Source organism: Rhinichthys klamathensis, unplaced genomic scaffold, assembly GCF_029890125.1.
Source record: "Rhinichthys klamathensis goyatoka isolate OS25496 unplaced genomic scaffold, OSU_Roscu_1.1 h1tg000320l_1, whole genome shotgun sequence".
Classification (NCBI taxonomy): domain Eukaryota; kingdom Metazoa; phylum Chordata; class Actinopteri; order Cypriniformes; family Leuciscidae; genus Rhinichthys; species Rhinichthys klamathensis.
Window position 1 is genome coordinate 63,194 of NW_026606836.1, and position 27,524 is coordinate 90,717.

General features: G+C 39.1%; 1 protein-coding gene across 3 annotated transcripts in view; it reads left to right on the forward strand.

Annotated features, from left to right (window-relative positions):
* The window catches only part of xirp2b (xin actin binding repeat containing 2b), a 68,843-nt gene extending 41,743 nt beyond the window's left edge, over positions 1-27,100 (forward strand). For 2 of the 3 annotated variants that reach the window (XM_056271457.1, XM_056271459.1), the window contains exons 4-9: positions 4,257-4,343; positions 5,707-5,776; positions 5,914-6,008; positions 7,236-16,467; positions 19,013-19,143; positions 27,005-27,100. In XM_056271457.1, coding sequence (XP_056127432.1) covers positions 4,257-4,343; positions 5,707-5,776; positions 5,914-6,008; positions 7,236-16,467; positions 19,013-19,104 — 9,576 coding nt within the window. In that variant the 3' untranslated portion in view covers positions 19,105-19,143; positions 27,005-27,100. Of the gene's footprint in view, positions 1-4,256; positions 4,344-5,706; positions 5,777-5,913; positions 6,009-7,235; positions 16,468-19,012; positions 19,144-20,851; positions 20,941-27,004 lie in introns of those variants that run through there. The other variant, XM_056271458.1, reaches the window with a different exon arrangement.
* Positions 27,101-27,524: the final 424 nt, after the last annotated feature.

Below are 27,524 nucleotides of genomic sequence, written 5' to 3' on the forward strand. Positions count from 1 at the left end.
AATTTTGCCTTGAAAATAAAATAGAACACTAACACACCTCCTTTCTATGCAAGTTATAATAGATGAAGCTTTTATTCAGAGCATTATCTACCTTTCTTCTACAAAGAATACAAAATTTGAGGTGATTGACAAATAAGCTGAGTTGTTCTTCTGTTTGTCCGACCTCAACATAACAGGTTTCATGAGGGTTACATCGAAAACACTGGTCTGTTCTCGACCCTGAAACGCTGGATTCAGTTAGTTTTGAGAATTGAAAATGAAACGGAGACAGGAGGAGAAAAGGCTTGATGAGCACAGTTTTCGTTCTTCTTTTGATGCATTACCTTTTTAAACAGGAAATTGGGATTTATCAAAAGCCCTTTTTAATAACCATAGTATTAGGTTACATCAGCGATTTGCTACCTGCTATTCAAAGGCAAGTGATATTTGGAGAAAAGACATTATATCATTTGATTGGACAAATAATTTTGTATGAGCAGCAGATTTTTTGTTTGTTTTCTTGAAAAAGAAAGATTGGTAACACTTTACTTGAAGGGGTGTGCATAAGACTAACATGACACCTTCATAATCATGACATGACACATGTTATGAATATGAAGGAAGTTTTATGCATGTTTGTGACAACTGTCATTAAGTGTCATTCGCTCAGTTATGACATTTTTAATGCAAATATGACATTGTTTGACATAAACCAATACATCATAACCTGTCAGTGTCTTTGTCACGACAACTTGACATTACAAAGAAAACACAACCTGTCATAAACATGACATAGCAGGTTAATTATCAAACTTAAGAAACCACTTAGCTTTATTGGTTAACATTAGATTAAACTGTCAGGTGGTTGGTTTTGACATTGGCTGTCATGAAGCCATTATAACTGTTTAATGTCAAATTCAATTAGTACCACTGTAGTTGAGGTCACGGAAAATATTCATGGCACAGTTATAATGGCCTTATGACAGCCAATGTCAAAGCCAACCACATGACAGTTTAACTTAATTTAATGTAAAGTTGTCATGACAAAGACACTGACAGGCTATGATGTTATGGTTTATGTCAAGATGTCATAACAAAGACATGTTATATTTGCATTCAAAATGTCATTATTGAGCGAAAGACACTTAGTGACTATTGTCATAAACATGCATAAACCCTACTTCATATTCATGACATATGTCATGTCATGGTTATGAAGGTGTCATGTCAGTCTTATGTACACCCCTTCAAGTAAAGTGTTACCGAAAGATTATACATTGCTTATAAAGTATATTTGTATATACACTAGTTTATGGATAACCTCAGAGCTGTTGGTATAAATTTAGTACAAATGTATCGTACATATTTTATAAAAGTTCGAGAACTGTTTAGATCACAATCTAAATCCTCTGTTTTTGTAGCTTTGTGAAAGCAAAATGCAAACATTTTTACGCATAATTTCGAAGGTGTAGTTTACTGAACATTAGAAGGATTTACCACACAAAGTTGATCAAGTTTGGCACTAATCCACAGAAGGATATACACTGAGTAGACAAATGAGAACATAAGCTGACATTATGTATCATGCTGCAGTTATTTGAGGGAAGGATCATAGGATTGCGCTGCAGCAGGTCATCTCATTATCTGTGCTTTCTGTTGCTCGTGGTGACACTCGTTTACTAAACTGGGTTGTGTGTGGATGTTGGGGATGTGTGTGTGTATATTTAAACCATAACTTAACTTGCATCACATTATGTGAGTGTTTGGTAGATGTATTTTTGAGGTTGTTTTTTTATTCTTTCTTGGATAATGAGGTCTATGTTTATCTATGTAGAAATTAGACCATGATGCATTTGAAAAAGTTTTCATATAGGTTATTTTCTGCTCGGATTATCTAATACACAACCACAGTATCTATTCATGGTCTGTAGATATCCATCCCAAACTGATGTATGAAACTGATCAATTAAAGCAGAAATATATGGAGAACTAAGTGCCTCTTAAAAATAAATGAAAAAAGTCAATATGTATTCATTAAAAAAAGTAAAAAATTGACAAATAAATATAGCCTGGGAAAACCCAGACAACTTCCGGCAAATTTAGATTTGCTCTGAAAGTTAATCTGGCAAAGAGCTCATTCAAGCCCATTTCCAATCCGTCGAAATCGAGGCACCAATCAGAAACGTTGGGGCGGGCTTTACTATTTCACGATGACGACAGCGCTGGGAGTTTGAAGCAGATTTTGTAGCCTACATTACAAAGATGGATGCCGCCGTCGAACATCACTCGTTCCAATCAGCTATCGCGTCTGTTTTAAGCGATTTGAACGTTTCCTTTTAGTTAAAAACCGAGCAAAGAACAACACTCGGAGATTCTCCGCCGCTCTGCATACGTCATCTCCTTCATCACTCTGATTGGTTTTTGGTCTTACAACTGAGAATGGTCTGGTTTTAACCAGGCTAAAATAAATAGGCATATTTATAGTGTAAATAAATGTAACGGGACTGTGAGTCTCGCTTCGAAGGGGAGAATTAAAACGTTACCCTGGAAGATTTAAAAGCGAAAGGATCTTTAGTCCCCGCTCCAGTGCTTTGAGCCTGGAAGGTTACGATCATGGCGTCTGCCTCGTAACTATCGGTAACCATGCTCGTAACACTGCTCACTCTTCTTCTTCTTCCCAGACGTCTTTGCATCTCCCGCGAACGTGCCGAAGAAAGAAAAACCCATCAAAATAAAAGTCCCCATAGAGAAAAATACCCCCGTTACATAAATATTACTAATATCACATTTAAATGCAACTTTATTATTATTATTTTTTTTATCAAGCATTGACAAATTGCTGTTTATCCATTTGTCAATCAAGTTAAAAAATACCATTGACGTATTTTTGAGTAGCCTTTTCCCCATTTTTCAAGTGCTTTGAATCCAAATTTGTAGTGTTGTGATTCATCTCAGAGCCGGTTGGTTTTGGTTTATGACTTGGAACTCTTTATTAAAGTGTGTTTTGAAGTCCCTCTGGAGGAAATGGTTGATCAGAAGGAAAGCCGCTAAAGCAGCAGGCGGTCACTGTTGCGCTGTTGCTTTGATGAGTGTTTCGGGTCTGATATTCAGTCACCTTTGGTTTTAACGATGCAATCTACATCAATGTATGTCAGCCATATCTCTTTTAATGATCTGCCTGTGTTTTGTTGTGCATTTTCGGGCTGCTTTTATGGATTGGTATTGATTGCGTCCCTGCTGATGATATCACACTTTGCTTATGTACGGCTGCATGCGTTTGTGTGTGGAAGTGTGTGTTGGAACGGATAATAACATTACAAAATCTGCTCATCCAAGGGCTAAAGCCATCAAACCTGCCGTTTAACAGTAATTAGCATTGACTAATCCTAATCCTGAAATGGAAAATGTATATATTAATTCTAAAATTTAATGTGTGCTTAAGTAATACAGATTTCATGCAAATATGCATAATTAATTTTTGACTTCATTATAGTGTTGTGTCACTGAAATAACACAGACAAACCATGTGTGCATTACAGAATGTGTGGATGGCTGAGATTTCATTTCTAGGTTAAGTATGTGGGTTTTATTTCCAAATCTTCAAACATTTGCCTCTATAATTATGATGTTAAGTTATACAGTTTTGAGAAAAGATCCTGCTGCATTTTTCTGCTTTGATATCTTTTTATCAAATGCATTGCAATTCACACACTACCGATCAAAAGTTTGAAATCATAACATTTTTAATATTTTTGAAAGAAGTCTCTCATGCTCATCAAGGCTTCATTTATTTGATCAAATATACAGTAAGATTTGCCTTTAAAGAGCTAATAAAATATTTAGTCTCAGATCAATATTTCATGTCTAATTATTTACTTAGCCGTGTAATAAGCGGGATAATGTACATCTCTGGCTGGATGTACATTATCCCTAACCTGTCACCCGCTAATACAAATACAAAACACTATGGTTGAAGACAGGAATGAAAAATGCACCAAGAAAAATTCATTCTATAAAAATACTTTACACTTCATTTAAGGTTGAGTGTTCGAGTCTTGCCGCTTTTTGTGTATATTGCTGTTCACCACAAAGAAATAGGGTAACGTATTACTTCACAAATATATGTTGTTTGTGACTGAGAAAAGGCTGTGCTGATAAGAAATACTGACAGTAAGGAGGTTGTACGAGCGCTGTCTTGGAAAAACTTTTTTTTTTTTGTGTGTTCTTCTTTTCTATGTCTCATCCTCTAACAACAACCCTTGTCTCCTGTCACGCAGGAGGTGTCAAATTCATCAGCAATGAGTGTGGCGAGCAGCAGCGGGGGTCGACAAGTCTCGCAGCAGGTCTTCCTCCACGATGAAAGGGTACAGACATTTCCGACAACCCTGCTACTAATAACTCTTTATTTCACAAGTCTAAAACATCAGACTAACAGTAGTGGCTCTGTACGCGGTGCTAAAGTGCCTTATTTACGTTTCACTATCTGCTGTGAAATGTCAAACTGACATCAATTTTCAATAATGTGAAATTTTTTAATTTGAAGTTGGAGGTTTTAGCACTGTCAGCTCCACATGAAAACACTTCCATTTCCATTTATGCATTTGGTGGGCACTTTCATCCAGAGCGACTTTGCAAGTGCAATGCATTCAGTTTACGCACTCTCTGGGAATCGAACCCATGACTTTGCCCTACTTTAAAAAAAACTCACAGTAAAAGATGCTAAAAGTGATAGAAATTAGGACAAAATTAAATAAAGTTTTGAAGTGACCCCGTGAAAATACTCAGAAAAGAGATGTGAGATTCTGAAGTGTAGTCTAGTAGAATAATTCATGGGATATTGATCGTCAAATCAGGTGTGCAGATCAGTGTTTGTTGAGTAGAATAAAAATAAAACACAAAACCCTGAAACACACACACCATGATAAGACTAAAAGTGATCTTGCCACAGATGTTCTTGTGATGTCAGTCACAAATGAAAATGACAAATCATTTACTGTTTTCAAATGTGTATTTATGCATTTGGCTGACGCTTTTCACTACATGTGTTCCCTGGGAATCGAATTGGCATTGTTAGCATGCTCAACTGAAATATTAAAAATATATAAAATATATAAATATATATATATATATATATATATAAATATATATATATATATATATATATATATATATTAAAATATAAAAAATGTTATATTGTTAAAATATTTCCGTTATAAAATTATTAAAAAATATATTTAAACAGTTTACCTTTTTACCAGTTTGTTTATTTACTGAATTGTATGTACAACTATTTTTATCCATCAGTAAAATTTTTTTTTTTTTTTTTGTGTGTGTGTGTGTGTGTGGCATTGATATCACTAGATCAATTAATAAACTATTTGTTTGTTTTCTATCTAGTTTTCAAACATAATTTGTTTATTGCGAGTCATGTGAAAGAGCATTAATTGTTTAAACTGTTCAAACCATGTTTTCATGATGAGAGGTTTTGAAATTTGTTTTACTTTAAATATAAGCTCAACTGATAAAGCATGATGGCGCTAACATGGTAACAGGTTTGATTCGCAAGGAATGCACATACTGATAAAACACACTTTGGGTCACTTATGAAAACATCTGTCAAATGCATATGTAAATCCATTTCAGAATTTCTAATCATGTAGCTCCTGTTAGTTGCACTGTTTGATTCTTGCTCTAAATTAAATTGTATTTATTTTGCCTTTATTACAGACTGCACATGATCAAATCACTCATAACAGAGAAGTGATTTCCAGTTATGAAAATCATCACAATGAAACCGGTGAGTTTGAGCAGTAATTTATAGATAATAAGTTCTATATCACACTGCAGCTCATTGTTTGTTTTGTAGTGCATTTTACAGAGACAAGATGTTTAATTTAAGATTTAAGAATTTAAATTTTTGCCTCTTGCTTCCAGAGGAGGAAGAGTATTATCCAAGGCTCTCAACTAAAGAACTGGCACAGCATTTTGAAAAGACCATCGAGGAGGCAGCCCCCAGCAAGAAAATTAAGGTAAGTCCTTTTTAGCCCACATCTCTACTCTGACACATGAATGTATTATGCTTTAATAGGATTCAGTGAATAAAAAGACTCTACTTACCATCTTTTTTACATGTTTCCATGAGTGCCTCCACTTTCAACAGCATAGTGTTATTGAGGTTCAGAAGACTTTAGAGCCTGTGTTCAGCTCTCAGTGTTTTGATGTTGTTATTGTTAACCCACTATACATCTGATATGGAGTTATTTTTGTGTCTTTATTGTGCATCCAAAAAATTCAAACCAGTGATGGTTCACACTCAAAGTCTTGCTTTCAACACTTTTTTTAAAGTGGTGAGAGCAAGACTTTGAGTGTGAACCATCACTGGTTTGAATTTTTTCAGACTTGACTTGCAGATTTGACATGCAAGTAAACTGATCTCTCAAGCAATATATATATATATATATATATATATATATATATATATATATATATATATATATATATATATATATATATATATATATATATATATATATATATATTAAAGATTGAATCTTTAATAAAATTGCATTTTTTTAGTAGTGAAAAAAAATGCCATTGCAATATGAAAAATACACTATAAGATACAGTTTATGAAAATATGTCTTACTGTCCTGTGCAGTCTTGCACAATAAGTTATATTGTTTTAAGGATTTTGACATATTTTACTTGGAAAAAAAAAAGACATTTTTAGTGTGCTATAATTTTCAAGTTTAGTGCAGTGATATTGATGGTTTTAGGGAGGTGTGTCTAATATATACATGAAGTTGTGTTTAAGTATAACAATGCATTTGGATGGATAGAAAAATCTTCTTTTTAGTTAATGGATAACACTTTCAAATGCAGAGTGCACGGCTGCTGTTGAGCAGTTTTAAAATGATCACATTACTTTTCTTGTAATTGTGTGAGGAACTGCTCTTTATTTAGAATAAAAAAACCTTTTTGAAATTTAAACAAAATTGTTTCTCAAGCAAAACATTTTTAGACACACAAGAAAAAAAAGATTTTGAGCCCCAACAACAAATATATATGTATTTTTTGCTTGCATTAAAAAATAGCACAATATGGACGCAAAAATACTGGAAAGGCCATTGAAATAAATTGCTACGGTTTTGAACACTCAATTAAAAAAATGAAAGCACTTTTCTAAGCCAGCTGGTCCAGCTGAAGTAATTTCAGAACTCCACTGAATTAAATGCATTACTCTCTCCCTAAAAAAGATTGAACGTGACAAAAGCCGTTCACAGCTGCTATCAGATGTGAGTGCGTCCAATCAAACTGTGAAGAGTGAGATATCAAGGTCTCTGAACAGTGTTGCCACATACAAAGCAGAAGAAGATAAACCAAGTTCTGTGTTTGCTTTTGATGACGACGATGATGACGACGACGACGACGATGATGATGATGATGATGATGATGATGATGATCTGGAATATCTGCCACCGCCCCCACCGGACTTACTGGAGGAACCGTCAGATGATGCAGAGAACTTCCCTGACCCTCCAGCAGTGAATCGCATGATAAACAGAGAGCAATACTTCAGACAGAGAGAGCTATTAGAGTTGAAACGTCTCTGCAAACACATTCACCCTGATGTCAGGAAAGACCTGGAAAAAGAATTCTACAATGATGAGGACATTGAAGCAGTAGGAGACGTTCAAGAGGTAGCATACCAGTTTGAACACACTGGTAGCAATTCGAACGGAAGCCCGGATCGCGAATATTTGGAGTGGGACGAGATTCTGAGAGGCGAAGTGCAGTCCATGCGCTGGATGTTCGAGAACAAACCTTTGGACTGCATTAAGAATGACTCGGATAACGAAGAGGATAGCGAAAATATTATTCAGCAGGAAATCATCGCTGGAGGTGACGTTAGGAACACGGCTATGATGTTCGAGATGCAGCCTGAGGATACACTGCGACTGCAACATGATTCAACTAAACGGAACTATCTGGTGAATGAAGTGGGGAAAAGAGATGTTCGTACGGCCGCTTGGTTGTTCGAGACAAAGCCGATGGATACGCTAAATAAAATTCGCACTGATGATGAGCAAACCAAAGAAGTCATCTTCACACAAGAAGCCACTGAAGGGGATGTGAAGTCTGTTAGGTACATGTTTGAAAACCAAGAAATGGATTCTCTGGGAGACACAGAAACCATGGATGAGAAGCAACTACTGAGCTTGAAGTCTGTACTAGAGGAGATCAAGTCAGAAGTGAAGAAAGTCATATGGTTGTTTGAGACGCAATGCATGTGTGTTATGAGGGAACACACCGGTGAAATGGTTCTGATTACTTCTGTCCGTCGAGAGGAGACGGAGAAAGGGGATGTCAAAACATCAAGATGGTTCTTTGAAACGCAGCCTTTGGATGACATTGACATGGAACTTTCTCAGGTCAGGCTCATCTCCAGTGTATCCATGGAGGACAACCAACTGGACGGTGCGAAAAGGGGAAGGTGGCTGTTTGAGACGAAGAGGCTTGACTCCATAAACGCGCAGTGGGAGAGCCTGCAAAAGCAGCAGAAAGAAGAAATTCTTGGGGCGGATGTACGAAAACACTGCATGGTGTTCGAGACGCAGCCTATGGACAAGCTTAAAGATGATGCCAACTCCAGACCTGTCTCCACAGAACAGATTATTGGAGGTAATGTTCGCTCTGTGAGACACTTATTTGAAAACGCTCCACCGGATGAACTCAAAGAGCTTCCTGAGGTGGGAAAACTAAACAAAAAGGCAGTGTTTGAAGAAGGAAAAGGTGATGTAAGACACCAGAAATGGGTGTTTGAGAATAAACCACTGGAGAACATCAAAGATGAGGATGATGAGGTGAACCGACTCAAGAAAACCATAGCGTCTGATGAAGAAAGAGGAGATGTGAGATATCAAAGATGGCTGTTTGAGAACCAACATTTGGAAGACATTCAAGAGGAAAAGAGAGAGTTCATGAAAACAATTGATTCTGAACAAATAGATCTAAGTTACATGGGTGATGTCCGCAGAAATTGTTGGGTGTTTGAGACACAACAGATGGATACGTTAAAGGACGATTCCAATGCCAGGCCAGTAAGTGCAGAGGAAATAATTGGTGGTGACGTTCAATCTGCCAGACACTTTTTTGAGACTGCTCCAAAAGATGAGATAAAAGAGCTTGCAGAGGTGGGGAAACTCCATAGAATGGTGACATCTGAGGAGAAGGGAGATGTTAGACACCAGAAGTGGCTGTTTGAGAGCCAGCCGCTGGAGCAGATCAGAGAGGAGAAAAAGGAAATAACAAGAACGGTGAATATGGAGGATATCGAAAATGTGGATGTGAGCAATTACAAGCAAATCTTTGAAACGTATGATTCAAGCCAATATGACGAAAGTCGGAAGATTCAACTTGAGGGTGTCACCACCGGCTCTGTGAGATCAAATAAAGATTTATTTGAGTCCATGCCATTGTATGCTTTGCAAGACAGCTCCGGACATTACCACGAAGTTAGAACCGTACGTCGGGAAGAAATCGTCAAAGGAGATGTTAAAAGCTGCCAGTGGATGTTTGAAACTCGCCCAATTGACCAATTCGACGAGAGCATCACCAAATTCCAAATCATAAAGGGCATAACCCAACAAGAGGTAGAATCCGGAGATGTCAAGATGGCAAAATGGCTTTTTGAAACCCAGCCTCTCGATGCCATTAAGTATTTTAGCAACATTGAAGACGAGGAGTGTGTTACTGAAGAAACAGCAGAAATAGTGAAAGGCGACGTTAAAACATGTAAGTGGCTTTTTGAGACCAAACCTATAGACATGCTTTATGAAAGAGATGAGTTTAAGAGTACAAAAGATTATAGTGAAATTCAAAAAGGGGATGTGAAAACATGCACTTGGCTTTTTGAAAATCAAACCCTTGGTGCCATGCAGGATAACTCTGAGACAGTGTTGCAAACTCGCACTGTGAAACAAGAGGACATTCATGGAAAAGATGTCCGCATGGCACGTTTCCTCTTTGAGACCGAGAACCTGGAGAACATTGCTGGAGAAGAGCAAGAAGCTTTTAAGAGTGTGACTGAGATAGACATACAATCCGGGGACGTGTCTCGGATGAAATACATATTCGAGACCCAATCTTCTGACGTGGTGAGCTCAACCTCTGAGGATGTCATGAGACAGCTGAGGAGTGCTCAAGCTGAGGATGTTCAGAAAGGAAATGTTGGAAACTGCAAATGGCTATTTGAAAACCAGCCCATAGATGCAATCTCAGAGACCCCTAGCGAGCTGAAAGGAGCTCGCACAGTACAAGATGTTCAGGGAGGCAATGTTGACGAAGGCAGATTCTTTTTTGAAACCTACTCGTTAGATAAGATTCAAGACGTGTCCTCTGAGCTCGAAATGAAAAAGCTGCGGAAAGTCATCAGAGAGGATGAGGAGAAAGGAGATGTGAAATCATATGCCATGATGTTTGAAACTCAACCTCTTTATGCCATCCAAGACAAAGAAGGCCATTATCATGAAGTGACCACACTTACAAAAGAAGAAATACAAAGAGGTGATGTAGTAGGAGCCCGCTGGCTGTTTGAAACAAAGCCTCTGGACTCAATTAAAGAGACGGATGAGGTCTACCTCTTAAAAGCTGTTACAGAGGAAGATATCCACAAAGGTGATGTCAGCTCAGCGAGATGGAGGTTTGAAACCCAGCCCCTTGACAAGATTGCAGAAGATGCGAAAATATCAATCAAAACTGTCGAGGACATTCAGGGAGGAGATGTTAAGACAAACAAGCATCGTTTTGAGTCTGATGCAGTGTCTCAAAAATTGGTGCGTACTGTCAGCATGAGTGAAATTCATAAAGGGGATGTTAGGACAGCAAAATGGATGTTTGAAACTCACACAATTGACCAGATACATGCTGAAAAGTCAGAAGATGAGATGAACACTGTTGTTATGGAGGAACAACTGAAGGGGGATGTTAAACAGTCTGTGTGGCTATTTGAAAAGAATCCACTTGATCTTATTAACGACAGTGATGAAAGTAAACAGGTGATTTGTGAAGACATCCCCAAAGCAGATGTAAAAACCACGACATGGCTTTTTGAAACAACACCATTCACTGAATTTAATGAGAGCAGTTTAGAGAAGACAGAAATCATTGGCAAAAGTGTCAAAGCCACCCTCGATGAACTTTACACCCAGAGAATGGTGGACTCCAAAGGCATCATCTTAGAGGCAGATGAAATTGGAGACGTTCGCATGGCTAAGTACAACCTCATGAATAAAGAAGCTCCCCAAATCCAAAGAGAAGAAATCATTAAAGGAGATCTGCAAAACATCATGATTAACCTCCTCAACAGACAGGAGAAAATGGAGAGGAAAGTCATTATAAATGCAGAGGAGAGGGGGGACATCAGCAGCACCGTGCAACAGCTGCTGCAAGAGCGCAGTGGCACCTCTGTAGAAAAAGAGGAGATAATAAGAGGTGACATTCAGGAAGCCATAAACAACCTGCTGAAAGAGGAGAGCACTGGCAAACGGGGAATTCTCATTCAAGAAGACGAAAAGGGGGATATTCGTATGACCATCTACTCTTTATTCAATTCTCATGAGGAATCAAGCATTCAGAAAGAAAATATAGTCAGAGGTAATGTGAAAGGCTGCCTAGAGAGACTTTGCAATCCAGACACAGAGGAGATTGCGAGAATTAAAGTGGATGAAGCAGAAAGGGGAAAGGTGAGCTTTTATTCTACTTGTATTGAGTCTGGTGCGCTGGATTACCTCAAAAAGCTGCAGGTAGAGCCAGATGAGGCCATTCCAGGTGAAATTGAAAAAGAGGAAATCATTGGTGGTGATATTAAAGAAACAAAACTCAGCCTGACATGTAATCAAGCTCAAATCGGTCGTCTGGTGGACATGGAAGATATAGTCCCCGGCGATGTTCATAACACAGTTAAGGTTTTCATGACCGAGCCTCCAATCTCATTTGAACATTTACAGAAAGAAGAGATCGTGAGAGGAGACCTGCAAGCAACGATGAATTCACTGACACAGTCCATAAACCAGGCAGTTGTTTTGGAGAAAGAAGTAGTTGTTCGAGCTGATTTACCTACAACACTGAGGTCTCTAGAGGAGGCCCAGAATCAGCCCAAAGAGGTGGAAAAGCCCGAAATCATTCCTGGTAACATCAAAGGAGCACTAAAATCACTCAAAGACTCCACTTCCACCAAGGTGGAAATTGTCATAGAAGATTTATTGCCAGGTGACATCAAAGGTACGTTGAAATCGCTGGAGGAGGCCAAACATGCAGTGAGAGAAGTGGAGAAGGAGATGATTGTAAAAGGTGACATTCACACGGCAATACAAAGTCTACAAGAAGCGTCGAATGAGAGAAAGGTTTACCAGCAGGAGATTGGTGTCCAGGGAGATGTAAAAGGCAAGATTCAGATCTTACTCGAGCCTCCTCCATCTCCCAGAATGCAACGCAGGGCAAGCACAGAGGGAGACGTGAAGCTTTCTATAAAATCACTCTATGACACCCAAGAGCAAGTGCAATCAGAGAAAGAAGAGGTGATAAAAGGAGACGTTAAGGGCACAATAAAATCTTTAATGGAAACAGCACGGAGAGCGAGCCCAACGATTCCCCGAAGGGAGCCAATAAGAAAGGTCAAAGTTCCAGTCAAGACCTCGTCTCCGTCAGTGAAAGACATCACGGCACAGAGTCCTACCCCTGCAGTTAAAAACCTTGATATGAGCAGTGAATTACAGAGGAGCACTCACAAGCAATCAATGCAAAACATATTCGCATCTCAGGAGAGTACTGCAATCACCGGTCACACCACAACATGCAGCCAGGAGACAAAGACCACAGTGCTGGAGCACAAAACAATTGTACAAACACACGGTGTCAAAACATTAAAGACTGACTTCCGTAACCTCAAAAAAAAAGGTGGCTGTAAGGGTTTAATCAGACTGGACAAAAGAAAGCACAAGGAAATGTCTATTCCACCTCCTCCTTCTGACCCTGAACTCCCACTGCCTCCCCCTCCATCACCCCCTCTGGATTATGATAGCACCTCATTTCCCACTCCTCCTCCTAGCATCAGGGGTGATCATGATCTTCCTCCTCCCCCCACTCCTCCTCCTCCTTGTGATCCAGCCAAGACAGAACTTGAACATTTACCTCCTCCACCAACCCCACCACCTCCTCTTGTTTCAGCCACAGCTGAGCTAGACCTCCTCCCTCCCCCTCCCACAGAGCAGGAGCTAAACTTTCTTCCGCTGCCTAGCATAACACCATCCAAAGCCACTAAAATGACTGTCAAACCCATCAAAGCACCAATGTTGTGCAAAGTACCCAAGCTTGAGCCAGCAATTTCATTTGAGAAAATGCAGGCTGCTCAAGAGACCAAGCGTAGAAAAAATGTCACCACATCATCAGTCGAGTGCAGCGTGATATCCTCTGAAGTTCAGTCTGCTTTTACAAGACAGCCACCGGAGTCTCCACGGCCTCCCAAGAAAGTTTTCGCCCCCTTGACACTCACTCCACCCGCCTCTCCTCCTCCACCGTGCAAATCCCCAGTAAGCAAATTCAAAACCCCATTAATGCAAGCTGAACAGAAGTACAGACAGAAGAGGGAGGAAAGCTGCACGCCACCACCGTCGCGCTCCCCGGCCTTTGAAATCCGTATGCACGAGTCAGTCAGCGCAGCCCTTGAAATGCTTTCTTCAGAGAGCACGGGCACGGTGCAATCAGAGGCAAGCGTGTCATTTGATTTCACTCAAGAGAGAGCTCAAAAGAGTGTGACCAAATTTGAATCAGCTGCAGACTCATATGATTCATCCAAGCACACAGCTTTCTCAAACGCTCCCCCAAGCAAGGCTTTGATCGCTGCTGCAAATGAGAAATCTCCTCTAGAATCTCCTTTTATTTCCTCAGTTAAACAGAGCATTATCTCTAATCAGTCATCTCAGGCCTCTTCAGATCAGCAGCAGACCACCTCCACTTCATCTAAAAAGAAAAAGAAGAGATCCATGACAACTAATATACAACAGGTGACGAGGACGGTTATTAATAGCACGACCAAAGAAGAAATAAAGGCCTCTGTCAAAACAGACAAACCTCAGAGTGTCTCTAAAAATGTATCCGAGGCTGTCGGAAAGGATGTGAGCAGCATATCTTTATCTGAGGACAAAACAAAAGAGGAAAGCTCGGCAAAGAAAAATCAAGAAAAAAAATCCCCTGATCGATCCAAACCAAACAAAGAGAATCAAATTAGGGATGCTGAGCAGAAGCCACAAAAGGTCGACAGTCAAAAGGCAAAGAAAGTTAGTAAGAGCACTAAAGTGGAGAGCAAAGAGAAAACCACAGCTGAGCCGGATAATGTTCAGGTTAAAGAAAGCAGTGAAAGAAGCCCCACGGAAACAGAGGGTAAAGAGGAGAAAGAGGCCAAAGAGAAACCTGTAGGGGAGCCCCCTGCCACTCCAAAAAAGAAAAGGAGGAGTAAGAGTAAGAATAAGAAAGACAGAGAGGCAGCTCAAGGCAACAACGCCGCATCCCTCTCGCCCACAGAGGCCACGCCTGCGGAGCCTAAGTGGCCAGTCTTGACATCTGATAAAAAACAAGAGGAAATCACTGTTTTGCAAACACAGCACACCATTCAAATGGGACACATAGAGGTCATCAAAACTGAAAGTACAGTCCAGCAGCAGAGTTTCCAGGAGGAGGGATTGACTGTGAAATTTCAAAAGCAGGCCAGTGGAAGCCAGCAGATTTCTGAGGAATCAAAAGATGAAAACAGAAATGTTCCAATAAAAATGACAGGGAAATCTGCACAAAAGGAGCCTGCTGAGTCCTCGGCTGAGAGTGGCAGCACTCAAGCTGAAGCGCTGAAGATGTTGTCTCGTATCTCAGAGTTACAGGGGATTTCAGGAAAAATGGACTCTAAGTCTGTGAAGACGTTGCTCAATGAGATGCCCGTCTGGCTTCTGGGGTCAGAGGAGAAGAGTGATTTGGAAGCGGCAGCAGCCGAACACAACGAACAGAAGCTCAAAGAAATCCTTGCTCATGTTAAAAACCTGGTTCAAGCTAAGCTAATGCACTTTGACGGCACTATTGAAAAGCATGAATGTGAGGCCACCTCTGAAAAATTTGTCTCTTGTGGAGCCACACAAAGGATTTCAAAGATTTCCATTGGTTCTACAAAGTGTAAAACGCAGAAGGTGGTCAAGGAGGAGACGAAGACAACACGCAAGAGCCGAAAGCAACAAATGAGCAGCGTTGCAACTCTTGACCCGAGAGCTCCATCCCCATTGTTACGGACGCGCTCTCCCTCACCCACATTTATCACTATCGAGTCTACGAAGAGAACTGACTCGCCACAAAGAGCAGCACCCTCGCCTTCCCCAATGCCACCGACACCTCCACCACGCAGGTCTGAGACGCCAAGCTCTCGCTTAAGCAGGGCCACTCCTTCACCCTCATTGGGCCGGGCAGATAGTCTGACGCGACTCAGAAATGCCACAGCTACGCTCTCCCGTGGAGCTTCGCCCGATCCGGTGCCTCACGTGATTGCAGTCACTGGAAAGAAGTCAGAAATCGTGGAATCTCCTGCCACATTCCATCGGCAGATCAAAATCGAGTCTAAATCTGCTGAGAAGAAAAGGGTCAAAGAGACTTTGAGATCTTTTGAAACAGCAGTGGAGACCGGTGAAGTGATTAATGCGAGTGTAAGTGGAGGTGCTCTTAATATTCTTGAGCGTTTAGGCCCCAACACAGAGGACGCAAAGTCTGAAAGTGCAGTGAAAGAGAAGGAAAATCTCTCTAAGGTGAAATTATCTGGACTAGCCAAAACAATTGAGACGTCAGAGAAGAAAGTTGGTATTAGAAAAGACCCGGTTGACAAAACAGAGAAGCCTAGCAGGAAAACGGAGGACATGGAGCTTGATATGGGAAAGAAAGCAAGCCAACAAGAGGATATACCTGCTTTCAACATCAAGGATATTAAAAATGTTTTTGAAATGAGTGAGCAAAGTTCCCCCATCAAAGCGCTACAAAACAAACAGGAGGAACAGCAGTCAAGAGTGAGTGAAATTGCATCTGAAGGTTCAAAGCCTGAGCTTCCTCCAGAGAGAGAACAATGCTCCCAGCTGAGCTCCCCTCCACCGGTGTGCAAAGACGTGAAAGTAGACAAGTCTGTCGATCCGACAGGCTTTTCGGAGACGAAAGCATTCATTGAAAATTATTCTTCTGTTGACGAGTTTGGCACTAAAATGATCGGATCAAGAAGCACCACGACGGTTTCCAAGCACACTCAAAGCGTTACGACGCAACGGGTGCCTTTTTCTTATGCTGATGCTGTGAAGAAAAAGACGTCAGAGGTTAAGGTGTCACCTGAGGCCTCTGCAGAGGAACTGATGAAGAACTTCCACAAAACATGGGCAGAAAGTGAGAGTGTGTTCAAAAGCTTAGGTGTCACAGGTGAGAGAGCCATGCCACCCGCTAGTGCATCAAACCGAGACTGCTGTGTCGGGTAAATATGCCTGCAGTGCATGATGGGAATGAAATTTAACAACAAACCACCACAAACCACCCGATTGCCGTGTCAGACTAAGTGTTTTTAACTTTTGTTTTTCCCCAGTCGATAAATCCACATTTAGATGAGTAGACACGTGTGTGTATGAAACAAATGTGACTCACTGCAGTTATTTGCATGTTAACAGTTTAAAAATTAACTTGAGTTTAAAGGAGTTTGTTAATTTGATCCTTTTTTTTTTTTCAAAAATGTGTTTGTACCTGACATTCATTCATTCATTTCATTTTATTTGGTTTATCATTAACAAATATACAATAACAAATATTAAACTCATCATATACATAACTTTTGATTAAACCAAAGGGTATAGGCTGAAGCTCAAGGCTTATTGACGCCTATCCCTCTCAATTTTTACAACAGTCAAACAGTGCTCAATTCTCTTCTTACAAACACTTGAAACAACAAAGTCATAGATATTAATTACCCAAAACCTATCTATATGAAAGTATCATCTTGTTTCTTAGGAGCCGTTTAAATCCACTTATTGTTTGTGTCAATTTAAGAGCTACATGCAAACAATTCCATAAATTCACTCCTCTTACAGAGATAGTTCTACATCTAATATTTGTTCGTACCTTCAGTTTTTTAAACAAACATGTTCCTTTTAACTCATACTTACAATAACGTTTCTCAAACATACTCAAAACTTTATCAGGCAGCATTTTATAGTATACTTTATACATTATCAATGTAACCTTGTAATCCACTAAATCATAAAATTTTAGAATGTTTAATTTTAAAAATAAATCGTTAGTATGATCCCTATATGGTGATCTTGTAATAATACGTAAAGCTCTCTTTTGTATAATAAAAAGTGGTTGGGTGTATGTCTTATACGTATTACCCCAAATCTCCAGACAATATGTTAAATATGGAACAAATAATGATGCATAACATAAATAATGCCTTCTTATTTAACAAATTCCCAATCTTATTTAATATCACAACTGTCTTTGAGATTTTAGATTTTACATAATCAATATGCTTTTTCCACCCCAATTTACAATCTAATATAACACCCAAAAATGTTATTTCATTTACTCTTTCTATTTCCTCCACCCCTATTCTTACTTTCACTTCTGTCACACTATTTTTACCCCAAATCATAAACTTTGTTTTACTCATATTCAGTGACAGCCTATTAATATCAAACCATTTCTTAACCCATTCCATCTCCCTTTCCACATTTCTCACAATGTCATTTAACTCTTTCCCAGAATAAAAAAAATTGGTATCATCCGCAAAAAAAATAGGCTTGAGAACACTTGAGACCCTACAGAGATCATTTAAATATAAAATAAACAATTTTATTTTATGACACACTTCACTAAAATAGATTTTCTTTATTTATAAAAAAAAAATAATAATACCACATACATTTGTCCATACCTATCTGACATATATATATATAAGATAGGTGTCCTTTATTTATTATATTATAATTATTTTGGAATTATTTTCTTAATTATTATTTTCTTAATTATTTTGGAATACCACACATACATTTGTTCATACTTTCTGACATGTATAGCTAAAATATGTTTTTTTATTTTTTATTCTGTTTAATAAAAAATAAAAAATTACACCACACATATATTTCTTCATACTACCTGATACATATCACTGAAATAGGTTCCATGAGGAATCACAGTCTGGGGAGCAGCCTACACTTTTTTATTAGCCAATCAGAAATGCTCTCTGCCTACTCTCGCTTAAAGCACCATAAAAAAATCAAAACAGACAATTTATCAGCTTAGAATTTCAAAATTCTCAATAACACTGAGTGCTTTCTCCATAATTGCTATTCATCTCTGTCTCATTAGCATTTGAGAGTGCTGCAAGAATCAAATGTACTTGAAAAGCAAAATGTTTTAGGGATTGATATACAGAATGCCAAATGAAGGGAAACAAAGCCTTATTTGAGTTTCTTATTTGAGGCTTTGTGTTAGTTTGTTTCTTTTTATAGACTGTCTGTGAGCTTGCATGATCATTACATTCCCCACAATAACACAAATTATAACCAAATTCTTATTCAGACTATTGCATTTTGAACTAAACTAACCAGGTTACCTAAAAACATTGTGCAAATAATTTAATAAAATGAAGAAATAAAAAACAAGCATTTTTGTGTAAAGACTCAAGACTCAATGCACTCTAGTATTTTTGTATTTGTGTTAAAGATCTCAAGTGTCACTTTATTTCCAGATTTGAGAAGTATTAATGCTGTAATGTATTGTGTGTCTGAACACGTCTCTCACTAATGCTCTTGTTGCCAGACTTGCAGATAACCTTACATTGCAGTGGTGGATGTTATTAGGTGGGATTTGCCTGTGTTGCACAGATGGACTGAGTGTTTGGCAAAGTGCTGCATGGGAATATTGATAGTGCACAAAAAACGGAATTAAGTAAAACTTAAATGTCTCTTGCCAGATTCGAGTACCAAAGTCGGAGATGTGTGCAGTGTGCAAGAAGAGGGTTTACCCCATGGAAGGCCTGATAGCAGACAAAAAGAAGTTCCATAAATCCTGTTTTTTCTGTGAGCACTGCAAAAACAAGTTGAGGTATGTCATGAAATATTGTAAATAGTGATACTTGATTATTTATACTTAAGTATTTAAAGGGATACTCCACTTTTTTTGGAAATAGGCTCATTTTACAACTCCCCCAGAGTTAAACTGTTGAGTTTTACCGTTTTTGAATCCATTCAGCCGATCTCCGGTTCTGGCGGTACCACTTTTAGCATAGCTTAGCATACATCATTGAAGTGGACAAGACCATTAGCATTTCTAAAAAAAAAAATGACCAAAGAGTTTCGATATTTTTCCTATTTAAAACTTGACTCTTCTGTAGTTACATCGTACACTAAGACCGACGGAAAATGTAAAGTTACGATTTTCTAGGCTGATATGGCTAGGAACTATACTCTCATTCCTGCGTAATAGAAACAAATCGAAACTCTTTGGTCATTTTTTTTTTTGAAATGCTAATGGTCTTGTCCACTTCAATGATGTATGCTAAGCTATGCTAAAAGTGGTACCGCCAGAACCGGAGATCGGCTGAATGGATTCAAAAACGGTAAAACTCAACAGTTTAACTCTGGGGGAGTTGTAAAATTAGCCTATTTCCAAAAAAAGTGGAGTATCCCTTTAAAGCTGCAGTCCGCAGTTTTTCCTCTTTGTCGCCATCTCTGTTCGAAATCTGCTATTGCAGTCATTCGCAGAATTATCAACTTTACGTGAGTTGTGCCTCGGCACGGCACAGCACGTGAATCCAATGTTTTGAGGATAATGTTCGGCTGTCAGTCGCCGCGCCGGTGTCGATACTGGCATTCAGAATCACAGATTCTACTTTTTGGAAGTATAACCAATATAAGAATTTTCACCCTAAAATTTCATCTGAACTAGTAAGAAACATCCACTTTTGTTCTTCTGACCAACTAACTGAAAAAAAGCATTGCAGTAAATCGCGCTTAAATCTAACGATCGTTTATCATATCACGTCAAACCGTGCAATTATACTTTGTTGTCAAATTGTTAATGTTAACAATATAAGCATTGCGCGACTACATTTAAAGCCCTTCCGATATTATCCTTGTTTTCACATGGGCCGGTTGCAGTCTCTTTTTCCAAACTCTCAGTCCAAAGTCTTTTGCATTTTACAGCGGGTGAATCTGTTGTCACTGGTGATTGTCGTTTATTCCTTTCTGGATCCGCCATCAAATTAATAAGTTTAATTATATCAAGTGCTGTGAGAAAAGGCTATAAATCTCCACCTCCAACATCCTCACATGCAATATAGCCTACTAGCCGAGACTCCTTCTTTATGTGTACAGATGTGTGTGTACAGATGTGACGTAATGACGCAAACACATGCTCGAATCTCCCACAGAAATCCACCAGTACCACTGGAATTAAAAACATTATTACAAGCTTACCGTTTTGAATCGAGCTACGGCAAGCAGAGAGTTTTGAACACTGGCTGGTTATAAACTTGCTCAAATTTATTTTGGAGAATTTTTAACCCAAAAAAGTTACGGACTGCAGCTTTAAATATTCTAGTACGTCTAACAATGTAAGTATCCCAACATATTCAATTCTAAAATATATTTGCATAAAGTGCCATTATTTGTAACTATAAGATAAAGTATCCTGCATAAAATCATTCATATGGAAAGCTTACAGTGCACTTCTCATTTACAAACTGTGCAAATGCAGACAGCTCAATATATTTTCTGTGACTTATGAATTATGAAACTCTGTTTTCTGACAGCCTTGGAAACTTTGTCTCTCTCCATGGACATTTATACTGCCAGACACATTATAAACAACTCTTCAAGTCTAAAGGGAATTTCGAGGATGGATTTGGTCAAGGATTGCAGAGGGAATTACTGGCCGGCCGGGATGCAGGGAACACAGACCACGAAGAATCGGATTGGAGATATTCACTTTCCCAAAGTAGCATGTGCTCACTGTCAGACATGTTAGATAAAGAAGCAAATAAACCCGATCAAAGCCCTAACAAAATTGCTGTAGTGTGGCCCCCACAAGCCGCCTCTCTGAAAAAGTCTTTCTCTTTGGATCAGGATGTGAAATTAGTGAAACCCGTTTGGCCCCCAAAGAGCGAGACTTCAAAGTCTCCTAAGCACCAGCGTCGGAAAGCGTCTCCGAGGACCACACTTTAGGAGGAGTGCAACAAGGCCTTGGAGGAGCGAGAGAGAGAGACGTCTCATCTATCAGCGACACACAAAGCATGTCACAGCAGCAGTGAAGTATTGTGGGAACTTTAGAAACGCGAGGACACATCAAGATGATGAAGAGCTTCCAGTGCAGGGTGAAAATATCGCCGTTGGACGGGTGAGGAAAGGTGGAGAGAGAGACAGTGGTGGTGAAAAGGTAACAGGAAGTTGATAAGGATCATGGGAAATGACAAATATGTTGTGTCTATATATAAAGCAGACGCAGGTTCAGAAGGTTTGTGTGTTATGTTGAAAGAAAGAACTATAAGAAAGTGAAATATGAAGATACCAATCTAAAAAAAAACAATCAAAAATGTCCAGGTCACATTTTACCCCATAATCAACAAGAAAAATGTGTTGCATAAAGAAAATGAAGTCATTTAAAAAAAAAAAAGACAATTAAGTTGTTGTTGTTTTTTTAAAGTTAAACACAGTTATCTTCTAATTTTTAAATTTCTCCCAAAAAAATCCTATTGTCAATGCTATAATGTGAAAGAAATATTAGTTACATTATTAAAGTTTTAAATGTTATGGTAGTATTTGTTTTGCTCTTTTATGCTGATTTCAATCTAAAATAATATATTTTATTTAATTAGATTGCTTAATAATCATTAAAATAACATCATTACACAAATAATCTCACTGCTTTAAAAACAGGCTTTATTTTCATTTTTCATGCAGAATAAAATGTGTTCTATTTTCTTTCTTTTTTTTTTTTTAATTCTGGTTGAAATGTGACCTGGCCATTGTTTCATGATTCACGCTCGTGGACAGATTTGTAATGCAGCAATTTGAAAATGTCAGTTATTTCAATGTTTCAATATGAAATAGCTGATATTCAATAGGTGCCAAATATGAGGGTCAGTTCTAAATCTTCTGTCTTTCTGTTACACTTTACCAATTTAAAAAATGGTGCAAAACCTTTCTGTTCTATTTAGGATTTATAGTTAAAATGGTCTCTGCTTTTCTTCAGTAGAAATAGATTTTCTACAATGCATTTATTCAAGTCCATGGAGAGAAGACAATTTATCACTAAATTGAACTGTAGATTTACATCCCTGTATTTTTTTGTATGCTTTATAAGATTTTAATATATCCTGGGGGTTCTTTTAAAAAATTTTTTTTTTTTTTTTTTTACTTCTTCCTGTGCAGCACCTGGAGTGCTGTGTGTGGGAGGAAGATGAACTGAACACACATTTGTAAATCTCTTTGTCTTGTTTATAATAGATGTGAATGTCCATCTCTCTCTAAACAGAAAATATTTTGTCTTTTTAGAGTTGTCTTCTATGATTCGTCCCTGATTGTTAAATCGTCTTGCTAATTTAATAATGGAATTACAATAAAGACGTCTTGATGTCACAGTTTATGCATTCAGGTTAATTTCTTAGTTACTCACTCAAATGTGGTTGAAGTTAAAAATCTCCTGTCTTGTTGTCTTGAGCACTATATAGCGCATTAAGGTTTTTATATTTCTAATTTAGCACAACACTACAGAGTGAAGCACTTTTTCACTCTTTTGAGCGTCATTGAGAGAGACCTTTGAAATAAACCGTGCTGACACATGATCACATGAACTACTGGTGATTTCAACTGCACTTCAGCTGTTATTGTGCTTTAACTGAAATCCCTCAGCATCACTCACAGTGAGAATTTCAAGGTGTAGTGGGTTAAGCAACCCCGTAAGACTGTTGTAAATCAATAGCTCTTGCTGTACAGTCGCCTTAGGGAGAAGTACTAGATTGATGGATGTTGGAGCACTCGGCGCTCTTTTACAACAGCAGCAGCTTTAAGATCTGAAAACACACTCTTCCAGCGCCAGCAGGCCATTGTAGGGAGAAGGGTCATTATCAAATGCTATGTGAACTTTTTTGATTCATCTGGAACAGATTTGGTCTAATTTGTATTGTGCATTAACCAATAGGCCTAAATAAAAACATACACTACCGATCAGTAATGTTTTTAAAAATAAATACATTTGTTTGTCCAGCAAGGATGCATTAAATGGAGCAAAAGTGTCAGTAAAGACGTTTATAATGTTGCAGGAGAATGCCGTTCTTTTGAACTTTCTATTAATCAAGGAATCATGGAAAACATTGTATCCACGGTTTCCATATAAAAAAATATGAAGCTCCTTAACTGTTTTCAACATTGATAATGATAAGAAATGTTTCTTGAGCAGCAAATCAGCATATTAGAATAATTTCTGAAGGATCATGTGACACTGAAGATTGAAGTAACGATGCTGAAAATGATAGTAATAATGTTTCTACTGTATGTTTGTTGGATCCCTATGGATTGATCAAATAAATGCAGCTTTGGCGAGCATAAGAGACTTCTTTCAAAAACATTAAAATTAGTTCTGAAAGCAATTCTGAACACTTAAAAAAAAGTTTTTATACGTTTTTTTGTGTAGACTTTTAACTCTTTCCCCGCCATTGACGGAATTTTCCGGTTTTCACTGTTATACGGTAGGAGGCGCTGTTACGCATCTCCTGGAAGAGTACATAATCTGATCAAGGCGAAGAAGCAGGAACAAGCGATCATCAACATTAACTCTCTGGGGACCAAGGGGTTTTTGGGGCCCTTGGGATGTTTTGACATGCACTGACAATTGTGCTTTTTCAGTTATTTATAAACATGTTAATGGCAAAGGTGTAAATTCATTCAAAGGTGTATTCATATAGCACAAACGGGGCTACCATAATATGTGAGCAACATGTATGTACATGTACAAAGTTTCTGAATTAAGGCCACAATACACATATTGATTATTTCTTCACAAGACTTTTGAAAACTGTATCACATAGTCTAGAATATTTGCTCCATAACTATGTGAGAATCATCCTGAATACTCATTCAGATAGGTCAATAAAGTCTTTTAGAATGTGTATGAAGTGTTTAGTGTGAGAAAGCTTTATGCGAGGAGGCGTGATCTCTCATTAATATGTATGGCATTTCACACCTGAGAAAGACAAAGACCCTCCCATAATGGCCCTATTAGGTGCTATCAGGCCCCATTACGAGGAGCCTTGCACAAAGAATGAGGAGATTTAAAAAAGAATAGCTTTTAGATTGTTTGGATTTATTTACAACACAACATAATCCAAAGGTACACAACAAAGGACAAAAAAGCACATAATGAAAACCAGTAGTATGTTCCTGCACAACCGGAGGCTGCAGTTTCAGGGCCCCAGTTTTAGGACCGTTTTTTAATCCATTCAGCCGATCTCCGGTTCTGGCGGTACCACTTTTAGCATAGCTTAGCATACATCATTGAAGTGGACAAGACCATTAGCATTTTCTAAAACTCTATAGAGTGAATTTACACCTTTGCCATTAACATGTTTATAAATAACTGAAAAAAGCACAAATGTCAGTGCATGTCAAAACATCCCAAGGGCCCCAAAAACCCCTTGGTCCCCAGAGAGTTAATGGCTGAATGGATTCAAAAACGGTAAAACTCAACAGTTTAACTCTGGGGGAGTTGTAAAATGAGCCTATTTCCAAAAAAAGTGGAGTATCCCTTTAAATATGTCTAATGATGCTCAGTTTGTCTAGATCAAATAATTAAGAGTGTGATGTTTTAACGAATAATGAATGTTGAACAACAATAATCTGGGGCCGTCTGTGATCTTTGCCGCGAAAGGGGTTAAATGAGTGTTTTTGGTGATCCAGTTCGGTAGGTGGCACTGTAACAGAAAACTAGGGTCCTGAAACTGCGGTCCTAAAACTGGGGTCCTGAAACTGGGGTCCTGAGACTGGGGTCCTGAAACTGGGGTCCTGAAACTGCGGTCCTAAAACTGGGGTCCTGAAACTGGGGTCCTGAGACTGGGGTCCTGAAACTGGGGTCCTGAAACTGCGGTCCTAAAACTGGGGTCCTGAAACTGGGGTCCTGAAACTGGGGTCCTGAAACTGCGGTCCTAAAACTGGGGTCCTGAAACTGGGGTCCTGAAACTGGGGTCCTGAAACTGGGGTCCTGAAACTGCGGTCCTAAAACTGGGGTCCTGAAACTGGGGTCCTGAGACTGGGGTCCTGAAACTGGGGTCCTGAAACTGGGGTCCTGAAACTGGGGTCCTGAGACTGGGGTCCTGAAACTGGGGTCCTGAAACTGCGGTCCTAAAACTGGGGTCCTGAAACTGGGGTCCTGAAACTGGGGTCCTGAGACTGGGGTCTCAGGACCCCAGTTTCAGGACCCAGGAAACCCAGTTTCAGGAAACTTTTCAGGTCCTGAAACTGCAGTCCTAAAACTGGGGTCCTGAAACTGGGGTCCTGAAACTGGGGTCCTGAGACTGGGGTCCTGAAACTGGGGTCCTGAGACTGGGGTCCTAAAACTGGGGTCCTGAAACTGGGGTCCTGAAACTGGGGTCCTAAAACTGGGGTCCTAAAACTGGGGTCCTAAAACTGGGGTCCTGAAACTGGGGTCCTGAAACTGGGGTCCTGAAACTGCGGTCCTAAAACTGGGGTCCTGAAACTGGGGTCCTGAAACTGGGGTCCTGAGACTGGGGTCCTGAAACTGGGGTCCTGAAACTGGGGTCCTGAAACTGGGGTCCTGAGACTGGGGTCCTGAAACTGGGGTCCTGAAACTGCGGTCCTAAAACTGGGGTCCTGAAACTGGGGTCCTGAAACTGGGGTCCTGAGACTGGGGTCCTGAAACTGGGGTCCTGAAACTGCGGTCCTAAAACTGGGGTCCTGAAACTGGGGTCCTGAGACTGGGGTCCTGAAACTGGGGTCCTGAGACTGGGGTCCTGAAACTGGGGTCCTGAGACTGCAGCCTCCGGTTGTGCAGGAATACCCTTCTCATGAAAACTGCCTAATAATGTTACTGAATGCAATGTCGACCCAGGACGAGCTATAGGACTGTGAAGCTTTGGGGGTGTTGGTGGTCTCGATCTTCTCCATCTGTGTTTTGATCATCGTTCTGAATCCGATCCGGACGTAGGCCTAGTCTTTTACAAAAACACGATTTTCTCGGCTTTTTGCTAAAAATTGTGCTTTAATTTTTTTTTTTTTTTACCCACATTCAAGTGCTATTAAAAAAGAATGCTTTTTTTAAAAAAAAAGAAAAAAGTAGAGGGTCTCATCGTTCTTTTGATATAGCCTAGTATTGCATGTTCAGATATTCATACAACAAAATATTCTGGAGACCATGAAAGTTTTTGTGAAAATGATTGCGGTGGCTGGCAAGTTTTATTTTTTTTATTTTTTTATTAACTCTGGTGGGGAAAGAGTTAAAATATAATCGTTTATTTAACATTTAATATTTTCTGGCATTGATTATGGTATCAGTTTTATATTGCATGCAGCGTGTGCACATAAATGACCTATAGGCAACCTATATTTAAACAGAACTGTCATGTTCGCGTGAAATACATTCCCTTTAAAAATGAATGAATTCTGGAAGAGCTGAATATGTCTCACAAGCTCTTGTTCTGAATTATCTATGGTTACTGATGTGGATGTATCATACTCTCGTCTCATATGTGATGCTTGTATATCGGCTCTCCATACTTCTCTGGACTCACTATAGAAAGTCTGAAATAAAAGCGTTTATATAACCCAGCAGCAATCCACCTACTACTAGATGTCAAAAACCATCAGTAGATCATTTATCTCAATTACTAAGCACTCTCATGTTTAGGCTACTGTACCAAGTCACTGTGAAATCCTTTGGCCTTTCGTCTCTGCAGGATGTGAGCTAATCGGAGCCGTTCAGCGGGAAGGAGTGGGAAATGCCAATGAGACGAGAAAGAAAGATGGAAAGCTGTACTCTTCAGCTTCCCTTTGCGTTTAAAGTTAGTTACCCGCATCACACACACACACACGTGTCTAGCTGGATAAATATGATGCGTCTATCTGTCTTTGTGCTTTCATAAAACCTCCATGAATCATTGAGCAAAGCCCATCTTCCACAGAGACGCTGTCAGACGACACACAGAGAAGAATGGAGCTCACCTTCTCTTCTCTACCCAGGAAGTTTGTACCAAGTTTTATTCAAAATAACTTTGAAGGAATAGTTCACACAAAAGATGGAACAGTTGTCCTTTTTTACTCATCCTCATGTCAGTCTTCACTGTGATGTTTGTCATGCATTTACATGAGCTTTCAGGCTTCAGAAAGGATTTAAAAGTATTGTAAAATTAGTCCACACCAACTCAAATATAGTCATCTGAAGTAATATATCGATACTGTCATTTAGACTTTTTATGT